Source organism: Podarcis pityusensis, assembly GCF_964106645.2.
Source record: "Podarcis pityusensis genome assembly, chromosome: 18".
Classification (NCBI taxonomy): Eukaryota; Metazoa; Chordata; class Lepidosauria; order Squamata; family Lacertidae; genus Podarcis; species Podarcis pityusensis.
In genome coordinates, this window is record NC_138043.1 from 4,380,075 (window position 1) to 4,395,836 (window position 15,762).

General features: G+C 50.1%; 1 protein-coding gene and 1 long non-coding RNA gene across 4 annotated transcripts in view; both read left to right on the plus strand.

Moving 5' to 3' along the window:
- The window catches only part of LOC308467554, a 302,202-nt gene that overhangs the window by 156,726 nt on the left and 129,714 nt on the right, over positions 1–15,762 (plus strand). The gene's annotated exons all lie outside the window — the stretch shown is intronic.
- SHC2 (SHC adaptor protein 2) overlaps positions 1–15,762 on the plus strand; it is a 39,367-nt gene that overhangs the window by 9,793 nt on the left and 13,812 nt on the right. For 2 of the 3 annotated variants that reach the window (XM_080988941.1, XM_080988940.1), the window contains exons 4-5: positions 500–619; positions 4,966–5,019. In XM_080988941.1, the coding sequence (XP_080845067.1) occupies positions 500–619; positions 4,966–5,019 (174 nt within the window). The remainder of the gene's footprint in view (positions 1–499; positions 620–4,965; positions 5,020–15,762) is intronic. The other variant, XM_080988942.1, reaches the window with a different exon arrangement.

The following is a 15,762-nucleotide window of genomic DNA, read 5'->3' on the forward strand; positions in this document are numbered from 1 at the left end:
AGAAGGCCCTCGGAGCTGGACCTCAGTGTCCAGGCTGGACAATGGGGTTAGAGACACTCCTTCAGGTTTACTGGGCCATTTAGGGCTTTCAAGGTCAGCACCAACACTTTGAATTGTGCTCGGAAACGTCCTGGGAGCCAATGTAGGTCTTTGAAGACCAGTGCTATGTGGTCTCGCCAGCCATTCCCAGTCCCCAGTCTAGCTGCCGCATTCTGGATTAATTGCAGTTACCGGGTCACCTTCAAAGGCAGCCCCACGTAGAGCACATGGCAGTAGTCCAAGCGGGAGATAACCAGAGCATGCACCACTCTGGCCAGACAGTCCATGGGCAGGGAGGGTCTCATCCTGGGTACCAGATGGAGCTGGTAGACAGCCGCCCTGGACACAGAACTGACCTGCGCCTCCATGGACAGCTGTGATGGAGAAATAGCCATAAAGGACTGAGGGTTTTCACAAGTTGTTTGGCATGACCCTCTCTCTCTTCCCTCTCTCCTCCCAGGCACCTAACAAAGCTCTCTTCTCAATTCTCGGCAAAAGCAACCTCCGTTTCGCTGGCATTAGTATAGCAGTCAACATCTCCATCGACGGGCTGAATCTCATGATCCCTACAACCCGACAGGTAAGCCCTGAATACCCCTCAATAGTCCAATATTCCCAGTTGAGGGCCCTTGTCTCGGCTGGTGCTGAGAGGTGTCCACCACCCAAGCATGATCCTTGCCAATCAGGGCTCACATAGTGATGTCTCTGTGGGCAAATGAAGCCAAAAGTCCACTTCCTGGACCAGCCACAGGGTGTTCCTAGAAAATCAGGGATCTTGCAGTGATTGGGTGATGTCACTGAGGGTCAACGAAGCCAAGTTAGAGTGAGGGCAACGCTTCCTGGGCTAGTCATATTTGTGGTCCTAGTCAATCAGGGATCACAAGTTGAACGGATGATGTCACAGAAGGCGATACCTCGTCAGCTGGTCACATGCTTGGTCTAGTTCAGAGAGGGTCAGATTTGATGAAGTGAACATGTGTGTGGTGATCACACACAGGGCCCCCGGACGTTTGATGGCCTATTGATCCTGTGCCACCACTGCGATTGCTTTTTCCGCTGCCACCACCCCGTATCTCACGGGGACACACGGAGTCCAGTCAGTTGTTAACATAAACAAATAATTGAGTTTATTTTCAAATGCAGGAACAAGCTTATGGTTTCAGTTATTTTTTCTCTTGTCAGTTTCTTATTCTTAGTTCCTAACAACTCCAAACTAATTATTCCAACTATCTATCTGACTCCACCGAACAATTCCTCTCACTCTCTCACAATACAACTCTACCAACCCGCACCTAAACCTCCCTCTTCCTTCTTCAACTCTCAAACCTCAACTTCAACTGACTTTCAAAACTTCCCACTCTAACTTTTATTCCCCCCTTGCATTCTCACTGGCCAATCACATCACACCTATTTTAACCCTTTCCTTATGTCCCATCCTAGAAGGCAAACGCGCCACAATGTGTGAGGGCCAACCAAAGTTGTTGACCTTTTTTTAGGATTTGACCCCAATAAATAAGCCCCCAAAATGGACTTTGGACATGCCTGATCTAGTCAATCAAGGATCATGTGTTGAGGTGATGATGTCACCACAGGCTGATTGCGTGAAACACTTCTGTTTCATTGCCGCTTTTTGGGGGAAAACACCTTTCGACAAGGACTACCGTATTTTTCGCTCTATAAGGCACACCAGACCACAAGACGCACCTGGTTTTTGGAGGAGGAAAACAAGAAAAAAAAATATTCTGAATCTCAGAAGCCAGAACAGCAAGAGGGATCGCTGCGCAGTGAAAGCAGCAATCCCTCTTGCTGTTCTGGCTTCTGGGATAGCTGCGCAGCCTGCATTCGCTCCAGAAGACGCACACACATTTCCCCTTACTTTTCAGGAGGAAAAAAGTGAGTCTTATAGAGCAAAAAATACGGTAACTTGTTTGTGAAAATAAGGCCACCCCTGTTTTTTTGAACCCAAAATGAAGAAATCAACATTTTAAACATCAAACAGAACAACCTTGGTATTTTCTTAAATATTCAAAGCACTGCCTTTTTTGGGAGGGGTCGGGTGTCAGCCCAAATTCACAGGAAGAGGAGATAATCTGATGGCGACCCCCATCAGGGACTCTGTGCACCCATGAACCAGGAACCTCAGGCCCGGCTGGGACTGGGGGAAGAAATTCAACTTGGCTTGCATTTAAAGCCAAATCTATCGAATCTATTCTTTCCGAAAGAATACAAGAACCAGTCATCCCTCGAAATCCATACTGGTTTGAATTTTGCAGTGAAGTTCTCCGACCAAGCAAAAATGTGTGAATTAGGGGAAGGGGTGCATAAGAATGAAAATTGCATAGAAAGTTTGTGCTATATTAGGGGAACGCGCTTGCAAAAATGTGAAGAGTCGTCATAGGGGGGGAAAAATACGTTTATTGGGGGAAATCCTCACCAAAGCGCTTGTGAACTTTCAAGGTGTTTTTAAAGTGTATATAATTAGCAAATGACTGCTAATAATAATAATAATTTATTATTTATACCCCACCCATCTGGCTGAGTTTCCCCAGCCACTCTGGGCGGCTCCCAATCAAGTATTAAAAACAATACAGCGTTAAATATTAAAAACCTTCCCTGAACAGGGCTGCCTTCAGATGTCTTTTAAAGATAAGATAGCTGCTTATTTCCTTCACATCTGAAGGGAGGGTGTTCCACAGGGTGGGCGCCACTACCGAGAAGGCCCTCTGTCTGGTTCCCTGTAACCTTACTTCTCGCAATGAGGGAACCGCCAGAAGGCCCTCGGCACTGGACCTCAGTGTCCGGGCTGGACGGTGGGGGTGGAGATGCTCCTTCAGATATACAGGACCGAGGCCATTTAGGGCTTTCAAGGTCAGCACCAACACTTTGAATTGTGCTCGGAAACGTACTGGGAGCCAATGCAGATCTCTCAGGACCGGTGTTACGTGGTCCCGGTGGCCGCCCCCAGTCACCAGTCTAGCTGCCGCATTCTGGATTAATTGCAGTTTTCGGGTCACCTTCAAAGGTAGCCCCACGTAGAGCGCATTGCTGTAGTCCAAGCGGGAGATAACTAGAGCATGCACCACTCTGGTGAAACAGTCCGCGGGCAGGTAGGGTCTCAGCCTGCGTCCCAGATGGAGCTGGTAAACAGCTGCCCTGGACCCAGAATTGACCTGCGCCTCTATGGACAGCTGTGAGTCCAAAATGACTCCCAGGCTGCGCACCTGGTCCTTCAGGGGCACAGTTACCCCATTCAGGGAGTCCTCCACACCAGCCCGCCCCCTGTTTCCCCAAAACAGTACTTCAGTCTTGTCAGGATTCAACCTCAATCTGTCAGCCGCCATCCATCCTCCAACCACCTCCAGGAACTCACAGGTTATCAAGCCCCGCCCTCCAGGTGTAGATCAGCTCCTGGATTGGTTGAGCCTAGTGTGAGCTTGGGCTGATGGGATTTGTAGTCTGAGTCATTGGAGGGCAATGGCTTGGCCTGTGTTGGCCCCTGACAATGGTCACCAAAGCTGGCCCAAGTAAGGTTGTGGAGGGTGGGAATTCAATTTCATTTGCATTTATGGAATTGCCACTTTCCAGAAGAACATGGCCGTCCTTAGATACAGTGGTACCTCTAGTTACGAACTTAATTCGTTCCGGAGGTCTGTTCTTAACCTGAAACTGTTCTTAACTAGAGGTGTGTTTTTGCTAATGGGGTCTCTTGCTGCCGCTGCACCACCGGCACACGATTTCCGTTCTCATCCTGGGGCAAAGTTCTCAACTCGAGGGAACTCTTCTAGGTTAGCGGAGTTTGTAAGCTGAAGCGCGTGCCAATGGTTCAGGGATTATGGTAGTTGTAGTCCGGCGTCCTCTTCCAAGTTTGAAGAACGCAGACCTACAGAAACGCCTCTGTTCGGAGGAATGGGTGCCAAAATGCTGACGGATTTCCACGAGGGCTTTAAGGAATATTAATAAATCTCAGACTGATGCTGAGAGCTGAATTGGAGACTGGGGAAACGAGGAACCAAATGTGTCAGGGAAATGCCATCAGCTCAGGGGCGAGAGGGGAAAAGCCGGAGGGATTACACAGATTGCTGTTAGGGTACCAAGGGGTTGCTCGAGAGCAAGTAGGCAAATGCCTCCCTGCTCGGCTGTGAAGCCTTGCTTTTGATACCAAAATAAACTTTATCTGTGTAGAGCACCACTCTCCCGTGGCTGGCTCATTCACTGGCAGAATCTATGAGTCGGCTGTCCTTAAACCTTCCCCAGCAGAGTAGTTTCTTGATGCCCAATCTGCGCCTCCCCTCTCGGCGCGATAGCCTACTGCACAGGGAGAGCGTGGGTAACGGAGGACCTCTCTCCTCCCCGCTTTGCTCAGGCCAGGTGTCCTGGCACCGCCTCGCCTCCTCCGAGACCTGCAGCTCCTCTCCACTGGAGGCGTGGTTCCTCTCCTCCGCTGAGGAGGAGCTGCTTCCCACGATCTTTGCGGGGTTCTCTGTAATCCATCCGGCTTTTCCCTTCTCGCCCCTGAGCCCATGGCAGTTCCCTGACAAAATGGAACACGTCCGCTTGTGACATCAGAGAGAGCAGGTTGTCTCTGTGGCGTTGGCCGCCGTTGCAGTGGCGCTCCCTGCGAAGACCTCGCCAGTCCTTTAGGGGGGTATCACGCCGCCCCAAGGTTGTCCTGTCCTCCGTTCTGTGCTGAAAGAGGACTGGGCGACCCCAATGTTTGCGAGGAAGGCTTTGCCCCTGAGAGACTCGAGTGCGGATTGATCTGCTCAGTCCCTCCATCTCTCTCTCTCTCCAATTGCTCTATCGACCCAGTCGCTGAGCGATGGCTAAGTCATCCCCATGACCTTCTTTCTCCTCCATGTCTGTCAAGCTCTTCTCAAACCCTCTCCCTCCCTCCCACCCACCTCTGCCTGTCTCTTTCCATCGCAGATCATCGCGAACCACCACATGCAATCCATCTCCTTCGCTTCAGGGGGTGATACGGTAAGGTGGGGGTTCTAAAGCTTTGCCGTGTGTGTGTTGTGTGTGTCAAACTGCGGGAGCAGTCAGGGACGAGGCACAGGCCCTCACATCTGGGACGGACGAAACGCAGGACGATCATAGCCCCATCACCATAGCTGTCAACCGTCCCTTATTTGGCGGGAAACTCCCTTATCCCAGCGCTGTGTCCCGCTGCTGTCCCTTATTGATGATGTCCCTTAAATTTCCCGGGTATCAATGGAAGCAGCTCCTCTCCCTCCCTCCCTGCCGGCCAGGGAGGAGGGAGGCTCCAACTGTGTTGTTTGGCTGCGTTGCTCACCCAATATGGAGTCTAAGGACGACTGGGGGGTGGAGCTTGCATGCCTTGTGCCGATCAAATCGGCCACGTTGCCTGGGGACTCGCCTTTGCTCAGCGCTTCCCAGCAGAGAGGGGGCGGTGGTTTTCCTTGCTGCATCCCCTTTGCCGGGTTGCTGCGCTGTGGGAACCACCGCTTGAGGCTTCATTTGGCTGCTGGCTGGGCTTTCTGCCTTTGGCTCGGAGGGGCTCAGAAGTTGAACCTACCTGTGTTCGGAAAATCCCTTATTTTGGCTGCTGATCCCTTATTTTTGAGGCTGCTGGTCCCTTATTTTCAAATCTGTAAGTTGACAGCTATGCCCATCACGCTTTTCCAAAACAAAACCGTGCCGGAAAGACTGTAGGAATGGGCGTGCATGCAAAGCAAGCATTAAAGCAACAGAGCCTGTGTTCGCCTGAGATGTTGTCAGGCTATAACTCCCGCCGGGTGCAGCCAGCACGGCCAATGGAGGATGAGAACCGTAGTCCAAGAACATCTGGAGGGCCAGAGGTTTCCTGCCTGCAAGGAAGCCATCTGCACTGTGCATTTAAAGCAGTTTCGTATCACTGCAAACAGTCATGGCTTCCCCCCCAAAGAATTCTGGGAAGTTGAGAGGCCTCTCTTCCCCTCAGTACAATACCCAGAGTTCCTTGAGAAGAGGGATTGGCCGTCTGGGAATTGTAGCTCCGTGAGCGGTAGAGGGGGTTCTCCTAACAAGCCCCAGCGCCCTTCTGAACTACAGTTCCCAAGATTCCTTGCGAGAAACCATGATTGTTCAAAGCAGCACGATGCTGGTTTAAATGGATAATACAAATGTGGCCTCAGGCTGGGTTCAAAACCTCATTCAGCCTTGAGGCTCCCTGGATAATCTTGGGCCAGACACTAGGTATCAGCCGGCCTACCTCTCAGGGTCGTTGTGAGGAGGGAGGAAATAATGCAGGACAGTGATAGGGAATAATAATAATGATAATAATAATAATAATAATAATAATAATTTATTATTTGTACCCCACCCATCTGGCTGGGTTTCCCCAGCCACTCTGGGCGGCTTCCACAGAAACCAAAAATACACTAAAATATCACACATTAAAAACTTCCCTGAACAGGGCTGCCTTCAGATGTCTTCTAAAAGTCTGGTAGTTGTTGTTCTCTTTGACATCTGATGGGAGGGCATTCCACAAGGCAGGTGCCATCACCGAGAAGGCCCTCTGCCTGGTTCCCTGTAGCTTTGCTTCTCGCAGGGAGGGAACCGCCAGAAGGCCCTTGGCGCTGGACCTGAGTGTCTGGGTAGAACGATGGGGGTGGAGATGCTCCTTCAGGTATACTGGACCAAGGCCGTTTAGGGCTTTAAAGGTCAGCACCAACACTTTGAATTGTGCTCGGAAACGTACTAGGAGCCAATGTAGGTCTTTCAGGACTGGTGTTATACGGTCTCAGCGGCCGCTCCCAGTCACCAGTCTAGCTGTCGCATTCTGGATTAGTTTTAGTTTCTGGGTCACCTTCAAAGGTAGCCCCACATAGAACGCATTGCAATAGTCCAAGCAGGGAACTATTCATGCTTGCAATTGTCAGCAACGACTGGTCTTTGGAGGCATTTATTACACCCTATAACCTAGCCACCGTTGGTCACTTGCTAACAAACAAATATTCAAATACGGGAACGTCCGTTGCTCAGCGATAATAGCATCTATTTTACACGCAGAAAGCCCCAGGTTTAAGTACCGTATTTTTCGCTCTATAAGACACACCAGACCACAAGACGCACCTAGTTTTTGGAGGAGGAAAACAAGAAAAAAAATATTCTGAATCTCAGAAGTAAGAACAGCAAGAGGGATCGCTGCGCAGCGAAAGCAGCAATCCCTCTTGCTGTTCTGGCTTCTGGTATAGCTGCGCAGCCTGCATTCGCTCCATAAGACGCACACACATTTCCCCTTACTTTTTAGGAGGGAAAAAGTGAGTCTTATAGAGCAAAAAATATGGTACATGAAGAGCCTGGCTGGGTCAAAGGAAGTATTCTGGTCCAGCATCCTGGGCTTACAGCGGCCAACCCCCTAGGAGAAGTCTGCAAACAAGGCCTGAGAACAACAGCCCCTCTCCACTCCTGCGTTTTCCAGCAGCTGGTACCCCAAAACAGCACTGCCTCTGGCGGTTGAGGTAGAAGACAAGTCATCAGACTTTCCAGAACTCCTGGGCTGACCTGAAGTCTCCATGTTGGCCTGGTCTCCTCCAGGTAGCAAGGAGGGGAGCATAAATCTCCAAGCGTTCAAGAAAGCCTTCCTTTTCAAAGGAAGGTTATTTGTGGAGCTTGCAAGCTTCTGTCCTGCAGGAGCTGGCTCCAAATGATTGCATAGACTCTTGAGCAGGCATAGGCAAACTCGGCCCTCTAGATGTTTTGGGACTACAACTCCCATCATCCCTGACCGCTGGTCCTGTTAGTTAGGGATCATGGGAGTTGTAGTCCCAAAACATTTGGAGGGTTGAGTTTGCCTATGCCGGGCATAGGCTCTCGGAAGTGAGGGTCTGTCCTGCTCCCCTCTCCCAATTAACTTCCATCTCCAGGGATCAAAGGAAGAAAAAGAAGTGGCTCAAGAGGAGGCAAGGGGCCTGGTTACCCCATGTGAGGTCAAACAAATCAACCCCTGGATCTTAGGCTGGGCCCTGAAATGATTGCACAGACTCTCGAGAAGGTATGGGCAAACTCGGCCCTCCAGATGTTTTGGGACTACAACTCCCATCATCCCTGACCGCTGGTCCTGTTAGCTAGGGATAATGGGAGTTGTAGTCCCAAAACATTTGGAGGGCCGAGTTTGCCTATGCCGGGCATAGGCTCTCGGGCGTGAGGGTCTGCCCTGCTCCCCTCTCCCAATTAACTTCCGTCTCCAGGGCTAAAAGGAAGAAAAAGAACTGGCTCAAGATGAGGACAGGGGCATGAATGAAATCAACCCCTGGGTCTTAGGCCCGGCCCTGAAATCTCAGCGTCTGGGATGCTCCAGGCCTGGCAACTGTGATCAGGACCAATAGGCCCCCAAGGGGAGGCGTAGCTGAAGGAGGAAAGGGATATCCATCTCTGTCCAGGCAGAGGAAGGTCTTCCCTGGTGTTATGTACTGAGTTGAATATATACTCGGAGTCGAGAGTGGATTTCGTGCTCTTTATTCAGCTCAGAGTGGTGAGGAGGGATGGAAGTTCCCCCGGGATGTCTGCTTTATATACATTATTTACACAATGGGCTCCACGTGATTGGCTAGTTCTGGGATTCACCTGTAGGCCAATCAGGTTGCAGATTCACTTCCACCTGGAGCTGGATTGGGTGGCTCCTGTGGACCAATCAGACTGCTGCATTCTGGATCGTATTGTTCTAGGACCAATCAGACTGCTGCATTCTGGATCCTATTGTTCTAGGACCAATCAGACTGCTGCATTCTGAATCCTATTGTTTTAGGACCAATCAGACTGCTGATTCTGGATCCTATTGTTCTAGGACCAATCAGACTGCTGCATTCTGGATCCTATTGTTCTAGGGCCAATCAGACTGCTGCCTTTTGGATCCTTTTCAACTCAGTACATAACAGCTGGCCTTCGGAAAAGATCAGGGTGCAACAACGTTTGCTATTAGCCTCTTCATCCCCACTATTCAATGTGAACATTGCATTATTCATTCGTTAAAACAACATTCATTTCATTACCTGTTCATTCATATGAATGTTGTTTCCCACGTTTTCCGGAGGTTTCTCCTCTCCTCTTCAATTTCAATTCCTTTGGTGGCTACGGCTTGCGGCAGTAGCCCCGAAACCAGTTTTGGTGGCTTGCCGCCCCTAGTGTTGGCCGCCATTTTGTTTTCCCAGAATCCCCCGGGTACTCTGTCATCCCAGGACAACTTCGATGTGGGAGGGGAGAGAGGAATGGGAAAAGCAGCCGCCCCACCCTCTAATGGCAGGTCCTATTAGTGACCGGCATTTTTTCCTACTCCTGGGATGCCCCAGAAGGAAGGCAATGGATTGGCCCTCCCCAACGTTCGTCTTCCTCCTAGTGAAAGGTAGAGGTAAAGGACCCCTGGACGGTTAAGTCCAGTCAAAGGCGACTATGGGGTTGCAGCGCTCATCTCGCTTTCAGGCCAAGGGACCCGGTGTTTGTCCACAGACAGCTTTCCGGGTCATGTGTCCAGCAGGACTAAATCGCTTCTGGTGCAACGGGACACCGTGACGGAAACCAGGGCGTATGGAAACACCGTTTACCTTCCTGCCAAAGTGGTACCTACTTATCTACTTGCACTTTGAGGTGCTTTCAAACTGCTACGTTGGCAGGAGCAGGGACCGAGCAACGGGAACTCACCCCGTCACGGGGATTCGAACTGCTGACCTTCTGATTGGCAAGCCCAAGAGGCTCAGTGGTATAGACCACAGCGCCACCTTCCTCAGAGTACACCTGTTGAAAGTGGTGGAAGTCTTCCGCTGCCTGGAGATGCAGTTGGGGACTGGACTTGGGAAGTGCTATAATTAATAATAATAATAATAATAATAATAATAATAATAATAATAATTTATTTATACCCCACCCGTATGCCTGGGTTTCCCCAGCCACTCTGGGCGGCTTTCAACAGAATATTAAAATACAGTGGTACCTCGGGTTAAATACTTAATTCGTTCTGGAGGTCCGTTCTTAACCTGAAACTGTTCTTAACCTGAAGCACCACTTTAGCTAATGGGGCCTCCTGCTGCTGCCGCGCTGCTGGAGCACGATTTCTGTTCTCATCCTGAAGCAAAGTTCTTAACCTGAAGCACTATTTCTGGGTTAGTGGAGTCTGTAACCTGAAGCATATGTAACCTGAAGCGTAATAGACCTGAATGGTCTATTAACCATTAAGAGCTTCCCTAAACAGGGCTGCCTTCAGATGTCTTCTGAAAGTCTGCTAGTTGTTTTTCTCTTTGACATCCGATGGGAGGGCATTCCACAGGGAGGGCACCACCACCGAGAAGGCCCTCTGCCTGGTTCCCTGTAATTTGGCTTCTCACAGTGAGGGAACCATCAGAAGGCCCTTGGCACTGGACCTCAGTGTCCAGGCAGAACGATGGGGGTGGAGACGCTCCTTCAGGTATACTGGACCGAGGCCACTGAGCGGCCGCACCTTTCTTGACAAACCCAACCTGGTGCTCTCTAGATGTCTTGGCATATGACTCCCAACAGCCCAACAGCCCCCATTTATCATTAGGCCTCTCTGGTTGCCATGCTTAACGACCCTCCAGAGGCCCGATTACTTATTCTCGCGGGCGTTTGGCCAAACCACATCTGTTCCAGGAGGCTTTTAGCTAATTGCTATTTCGCTTTCCCTCCTCCGAGTGCTCCACCGTGATCGATGTTCTTGGATAGTTGACCTTTGGTCGTTTTATAGCTGGTGGGCAAGATCCGGGGTGTAGAATGTGCAGGCACCCCTTTGTTCAACAGGGCTTCTTTTCCGCCTCCAGCGCACTGTGAGCCCCTCAAATCCGTCTCAGATGTCTGGAGCAGATTAGGGAGGTTGGACGCAGGAGCTGGAGCCCTGAAACCAGAGGTTCTGTTGTTGCTGGTGGAAGCGCCTAGTGAGAAGCAGTGTGGTGGAGCGGTTAGAGCAGGGGTCAGCAAACTTTTTCAGCAGGGGGCCAGTCCACTGTCCTTCAGACCTTGTGGGGGGCTGGACTATATGTTTTTTGGCGGGGAAATGAACGAATTCCTATGCCCCACAAATAACCCAGAGATGCATTTTAAATCAAAGGGCACATTCTACTCATGTAAAAACACACTGATTCCCGGACCATCCGTAGGCCGGATTGAGAAGGCGATTGGGCCAGATCTGGCCCCTGGGCCTTAGTTTGCCTACCCATGGGTTAGAGCAACGGACTAGGACCTGGGAGGACAGGACAAATCCTGTCTTGGTCAGGAAGCTCACTGGCCAGTCACTGCCTCTCAGCCTAACCTACCTCACAGGGTTGTTGCTGATGAAATTTATTACGGTCAGAGACCAGCTTGTGAAACACAAATGGATCTACAATCCCAATAGCAAAACAAAGAAGAAGAAGAAGAAGAGTTTGGATTTGATATCCCGCCTTTCACTCCCCTTCAGGAGTCTCAAAGCGGCTAACATTCTCCTTTCCCTTCCTCCCCCACAACAAACACTCTGTGAGGTGAGTGGGGCTGAGAGACTTATAAGAAGTATGACTGGCCCAAGGTCACCCAGCAGCTGCATGTGGAGGAGCGGAGACGCGAACCCGGTTCCCCAGATAGGAGACTACCGCTCTTAACCACTACCCCACACTGGCTCTCATTGAAAACAGTATACAACAATGGATTTTAAGTTTAAAAATGCCATAGGCATATAGGTAAAGGTAAAGGGACCCCTGACCATTAGGTCCAGCCGTGGCCGACTCTGGGGTTGCGGTGCTCATCTCGCTTTATTGGCCGAGGGAGCCGGCGTACAGCTTTCGGGTCACTGGGGAAGTGTTGTATTCGGTATAATATCATTTTTTTCCATTTAAAAGAAACACTCATTTCCCCCCCCAGTATACAGAAATTGGTAAAAGATTCCACGATAATTGAATTCAATGGTTCGAATGTTTTCAATTAAGTTGTTTGTTAAATTATAGCGGAAGGGAAGTGAATAGACAACTAACTTGGTTTAAAAAAATAATTTCATAGCACTAAAAGATTATTAACTAAATATATATCGGGGTATAATGATAGAAATGGAATGGTGGTGGTTAAAAATCCAAGTTCTGAAAGCGAATTGGAATTGTTATTGTAGGATGGTGATTACTGCCAGTATATGGGAAGCTATTTTTGCAAATGAGCTTAAACTTCTCCATTTCTACCCCTTTGAGGGAAAATTGTTCTGCAGGTTTACATAATTGGTATTTAACTCCTTTCAAATTAAGCCAAATGAATAGGTTAATGTCAGAGCTCTGCTGCATCTGATTTTCATATATGGGTATATAAAAAGCCCAAAGTTATTGGAAGGGAATTGTTCAGATTCTTCCGAGGGCTGATAAGGACATGCTGCTATCACCGCTGTTAAGGTCCACCCCACATCCCTCCCCACAATGCAATGCTAGTGCAAAATCCCTCGTACCTACGGGACCGCCTCTCCTGGTATGACCCACAGAGAGCCTCAAGGTCCATAAATAGCAACACCCTAGTGGTTCCGGGTCCTAAGGAAGTTAGATTGGCTTCAACCAGAGCCAGGGCCTTTTCAACACTGGCCCCGGCCTGGTGGGATGCTGTGTCTCCTGAGACCAGGGCCCTGCAGGATCTGATTTCTTTCCGCAGGGCCTGTAAGACAGAGTTGTTCTGCCTGGCCTTTGGCTTGGAGCCAATTTGATTCCCTCCCCCTCTTTCTTTTTCTTTTTCCTTTCTCCTCCTGTGATGAGGCTGCATTTTAATATTTTAATGTTATATCTTAATCTTGTTTTTAAGTTGTATTCATTCAACTTGGTTTTTATTATTGCTTGTTAGCCGCCCTGAGCCCGGCCTTGGCTGGGGACGGCGGGGTATAAATAAAAATTATTATTATTATTATTATTAAGATTTGATGGGTAACTTTGGAAGCAAGTCAATACTTCCTGGGAGGATGCCATCTGATGAGGTGGTGGAAGGTTGCCACAACGTTTGCTCTGCCATCAGCTCTGAAGGTGGAAGGGCTAGAAGCCAGTGGGAGGTGGGTTTGCAGGAAGTCTCAGAGCCCCTGGACCCCCAAACCACCCCCCTTGTACCCTGGACGCCTCCCTTGAAAGGGTGAAAAAGCACACCAGTCCTAGAGCAGCACCCTTATTTGTGGCCATGATCCGTAGGGGGACACCATTGGGGAGGGTCGCTGGCACAAACAAGGGGAGCACCGGTAAGGCTGCTTTGAGCAGGGCTCAGGCAAGGGGATGCAGGTGGCGCTGTGGGTTAAACCACAGAACCTAGGGCTTGCCGATCGGAAGGTTGGTGGTTCGAATCCCCGTGACGGGGTGAGCTCCCGTTGCTCGGTCCCTGCTCCTGCCCACCTAGCAGTTCGAAAGCACGTCAAAGTGCAAGTAGATAAATAGGTACCACTCCGGCGGGAAGGTAAACGGCGTTTCCGTGCACTGCTCTGGTTCGCCAGAAGGGGCTTAGTCCTGCTGGCCGCATGACCCGGAAGCTGTACGCCGGCTCCCTCTGCCAATAAAGCGAGAAGAGAGCGGCAACCCTAGAGTCAGGGGTACCTTTACCTTTATCTATCCAAACTTTCCATGTTGGCAACACACTTTTTGGACGTGTGACACAGACAAGATGATCCTTGGGGTCTCTTCCAATTCTACAATTATATGATCTCACGAAACCCCCTGTTCCTGTTTTTGTGGGCAGAGACTTTCGTAAAATCACAGAATCTTTAGAGCTGGAAGGGACCCGAGAGTAAACGGCGTTTCCGTGCACTGCTCTGGTTCGCCAGAAGCGGCTTAGTCCTGCTGGCCACATGACCCGGAAGCTGTACGCCGGCTCCCTCGGCCAGTAAAGCGAGATGAGCGCCGCAACCCCAGAGTCATCCACGACTGGACCTAATGGTCAGGGGTCCCTTTACCTTTAAGGCAAGAAGAAAACCTTGGAGGGAGGTCAAGGTGGGAGTTCAGGACCACGGACAGCACTCCAGCAGCTGAGTCCAGGTTGCCTCAGCAAGGCCCTTGAGCAACTGAGTCTGCTTTATAGCAAGGCGATGTAGCCACTGATAAGATGCCCCATCTGTCTGAGTGCAACCTGCTGGATCGTTAAAGGGCTGAGGAATTCTGTTGCACCTGCCAACTCCTTCAGCGTATTATTATTTATGTAAAAGAAGGGATTCTGGCAAGAGAAGTGATGCATCTCAAAACCAAACAGACTTCTTTATTATGTGTCTCATGGAACTAGTGTGAGGGACACGAGTGGTGCTGCGGTCTAAACCACTGAGCCCCTTGGGCTTGCCGATCAAAAGGTTGGCGGTTCGAATCCCCGCGACGGAGTGAGTGAGCTCTGTCCCAGCTCCTGCCAACCTAGCAGTTCGAAAGCACGCCAGCGCAAGTAGATAAATAGGTACCACTCCGGCGGGAAGGTAAACGGTGTTTCCATGCTCTCTGGTTTCCGTCATGGTGTCTCGTTGCACCAGAAGCGGTTTAGTCCCACTGGCCACATGACCCAGAAAGCTGTCTGTGGACCAACTCCCTCGGCCTGAAAGCGAGATGAGCACCGCAACCCCCTAGTCGCCTTTGACTGGACTTAACCGTCCAGGGGTCCTTTACCTTTACCTTGGTGTGGTGTATTGGTTAGAGTGCAAGATTACAATCTGGTACGGCAGGGTTTCCATCCCCACTCAGCCAGGTACATGCACTGGGTGATGTTTGGTGACCCTCATCTCAGGCTAAGACAACTTTGCAATGGGAAGGGAGAAAACCACACATGCCTCATTGGGTTCCTTGCAGGAAATAAATATAACCATAAATGTAAATAAGTGCAGGAGCACTTTTGTTTTGTAGCTGGTGGTATGATTTACAACTTGCCATTTTGCAGGTATCTTCCATCATCCATAGGGACACGGGTGGCAATGTGGGTTAAACCACAGAGCCTAGGACTTGCCGATCAGAAGGTCAGCAGTTCGAATCCCCGTGACGGGATGAGCTCCCGTTGCTCGGTCCCTTCTCCTGCCAACCTAGCAGTTCGAAAGCACCTCAAAGCGCAAGTAGATAAATAGGTACCGCTCCGGCGGGAAGGTGCACGGCGTTTCTGTGTGCTGCTCTGGTTTGCCAGAAGCGGCTTAGTCCTGCTGGCCACATGACCCGGAAGCTGTACGCCGGCTCCCTCGGCCAGTAAAGCGAGATGAGCGCCGCAAACCCAGAGTTGGCCACGACTGGACCTAATGGTCAGGGGTCCCTTTACCTTTACCTTACCCATCATCCATTGCTGCTTCATTCTTGTGACCAAAGTCTACAGGATTGCTTGTGTTTTTCATCCCTGGGGAACTTGCGTTCCCTAATCATTGTAACTGCGCCAAACAAAGCATTGTTGTTTGAATGTATTTATATCCTGCCTTTCTCCCAAATTGGGATTCAAGGCAGCTCCCAGAGTTTACAAACACACAGAATATTGAAAACAAACTAGTTGGAAGTAATTTGGATATAGCAGAACACATTCGAAACCGGGAATTAAAATTAAAAGCAACATCACCTTAGTTTCTAAAGGCCTGTCTGAATAAGGATGTAAGTGAAAGTATAACAAGGAGGAAACCAATCTGGCCTCTTGGGAGCGGGATTCTGCAATATGGGGGCTGCCACAGAAAAGGCCCTGTCTCTCGTGCCACCACCAACCGTGCCTCTGATGTTGATGAGACCGAGAGGAGGTGCTCACCCGAGGACCTTAGCGCTTGGGCAGGTGCTTGTTGTGCTCAGATCTCCTACA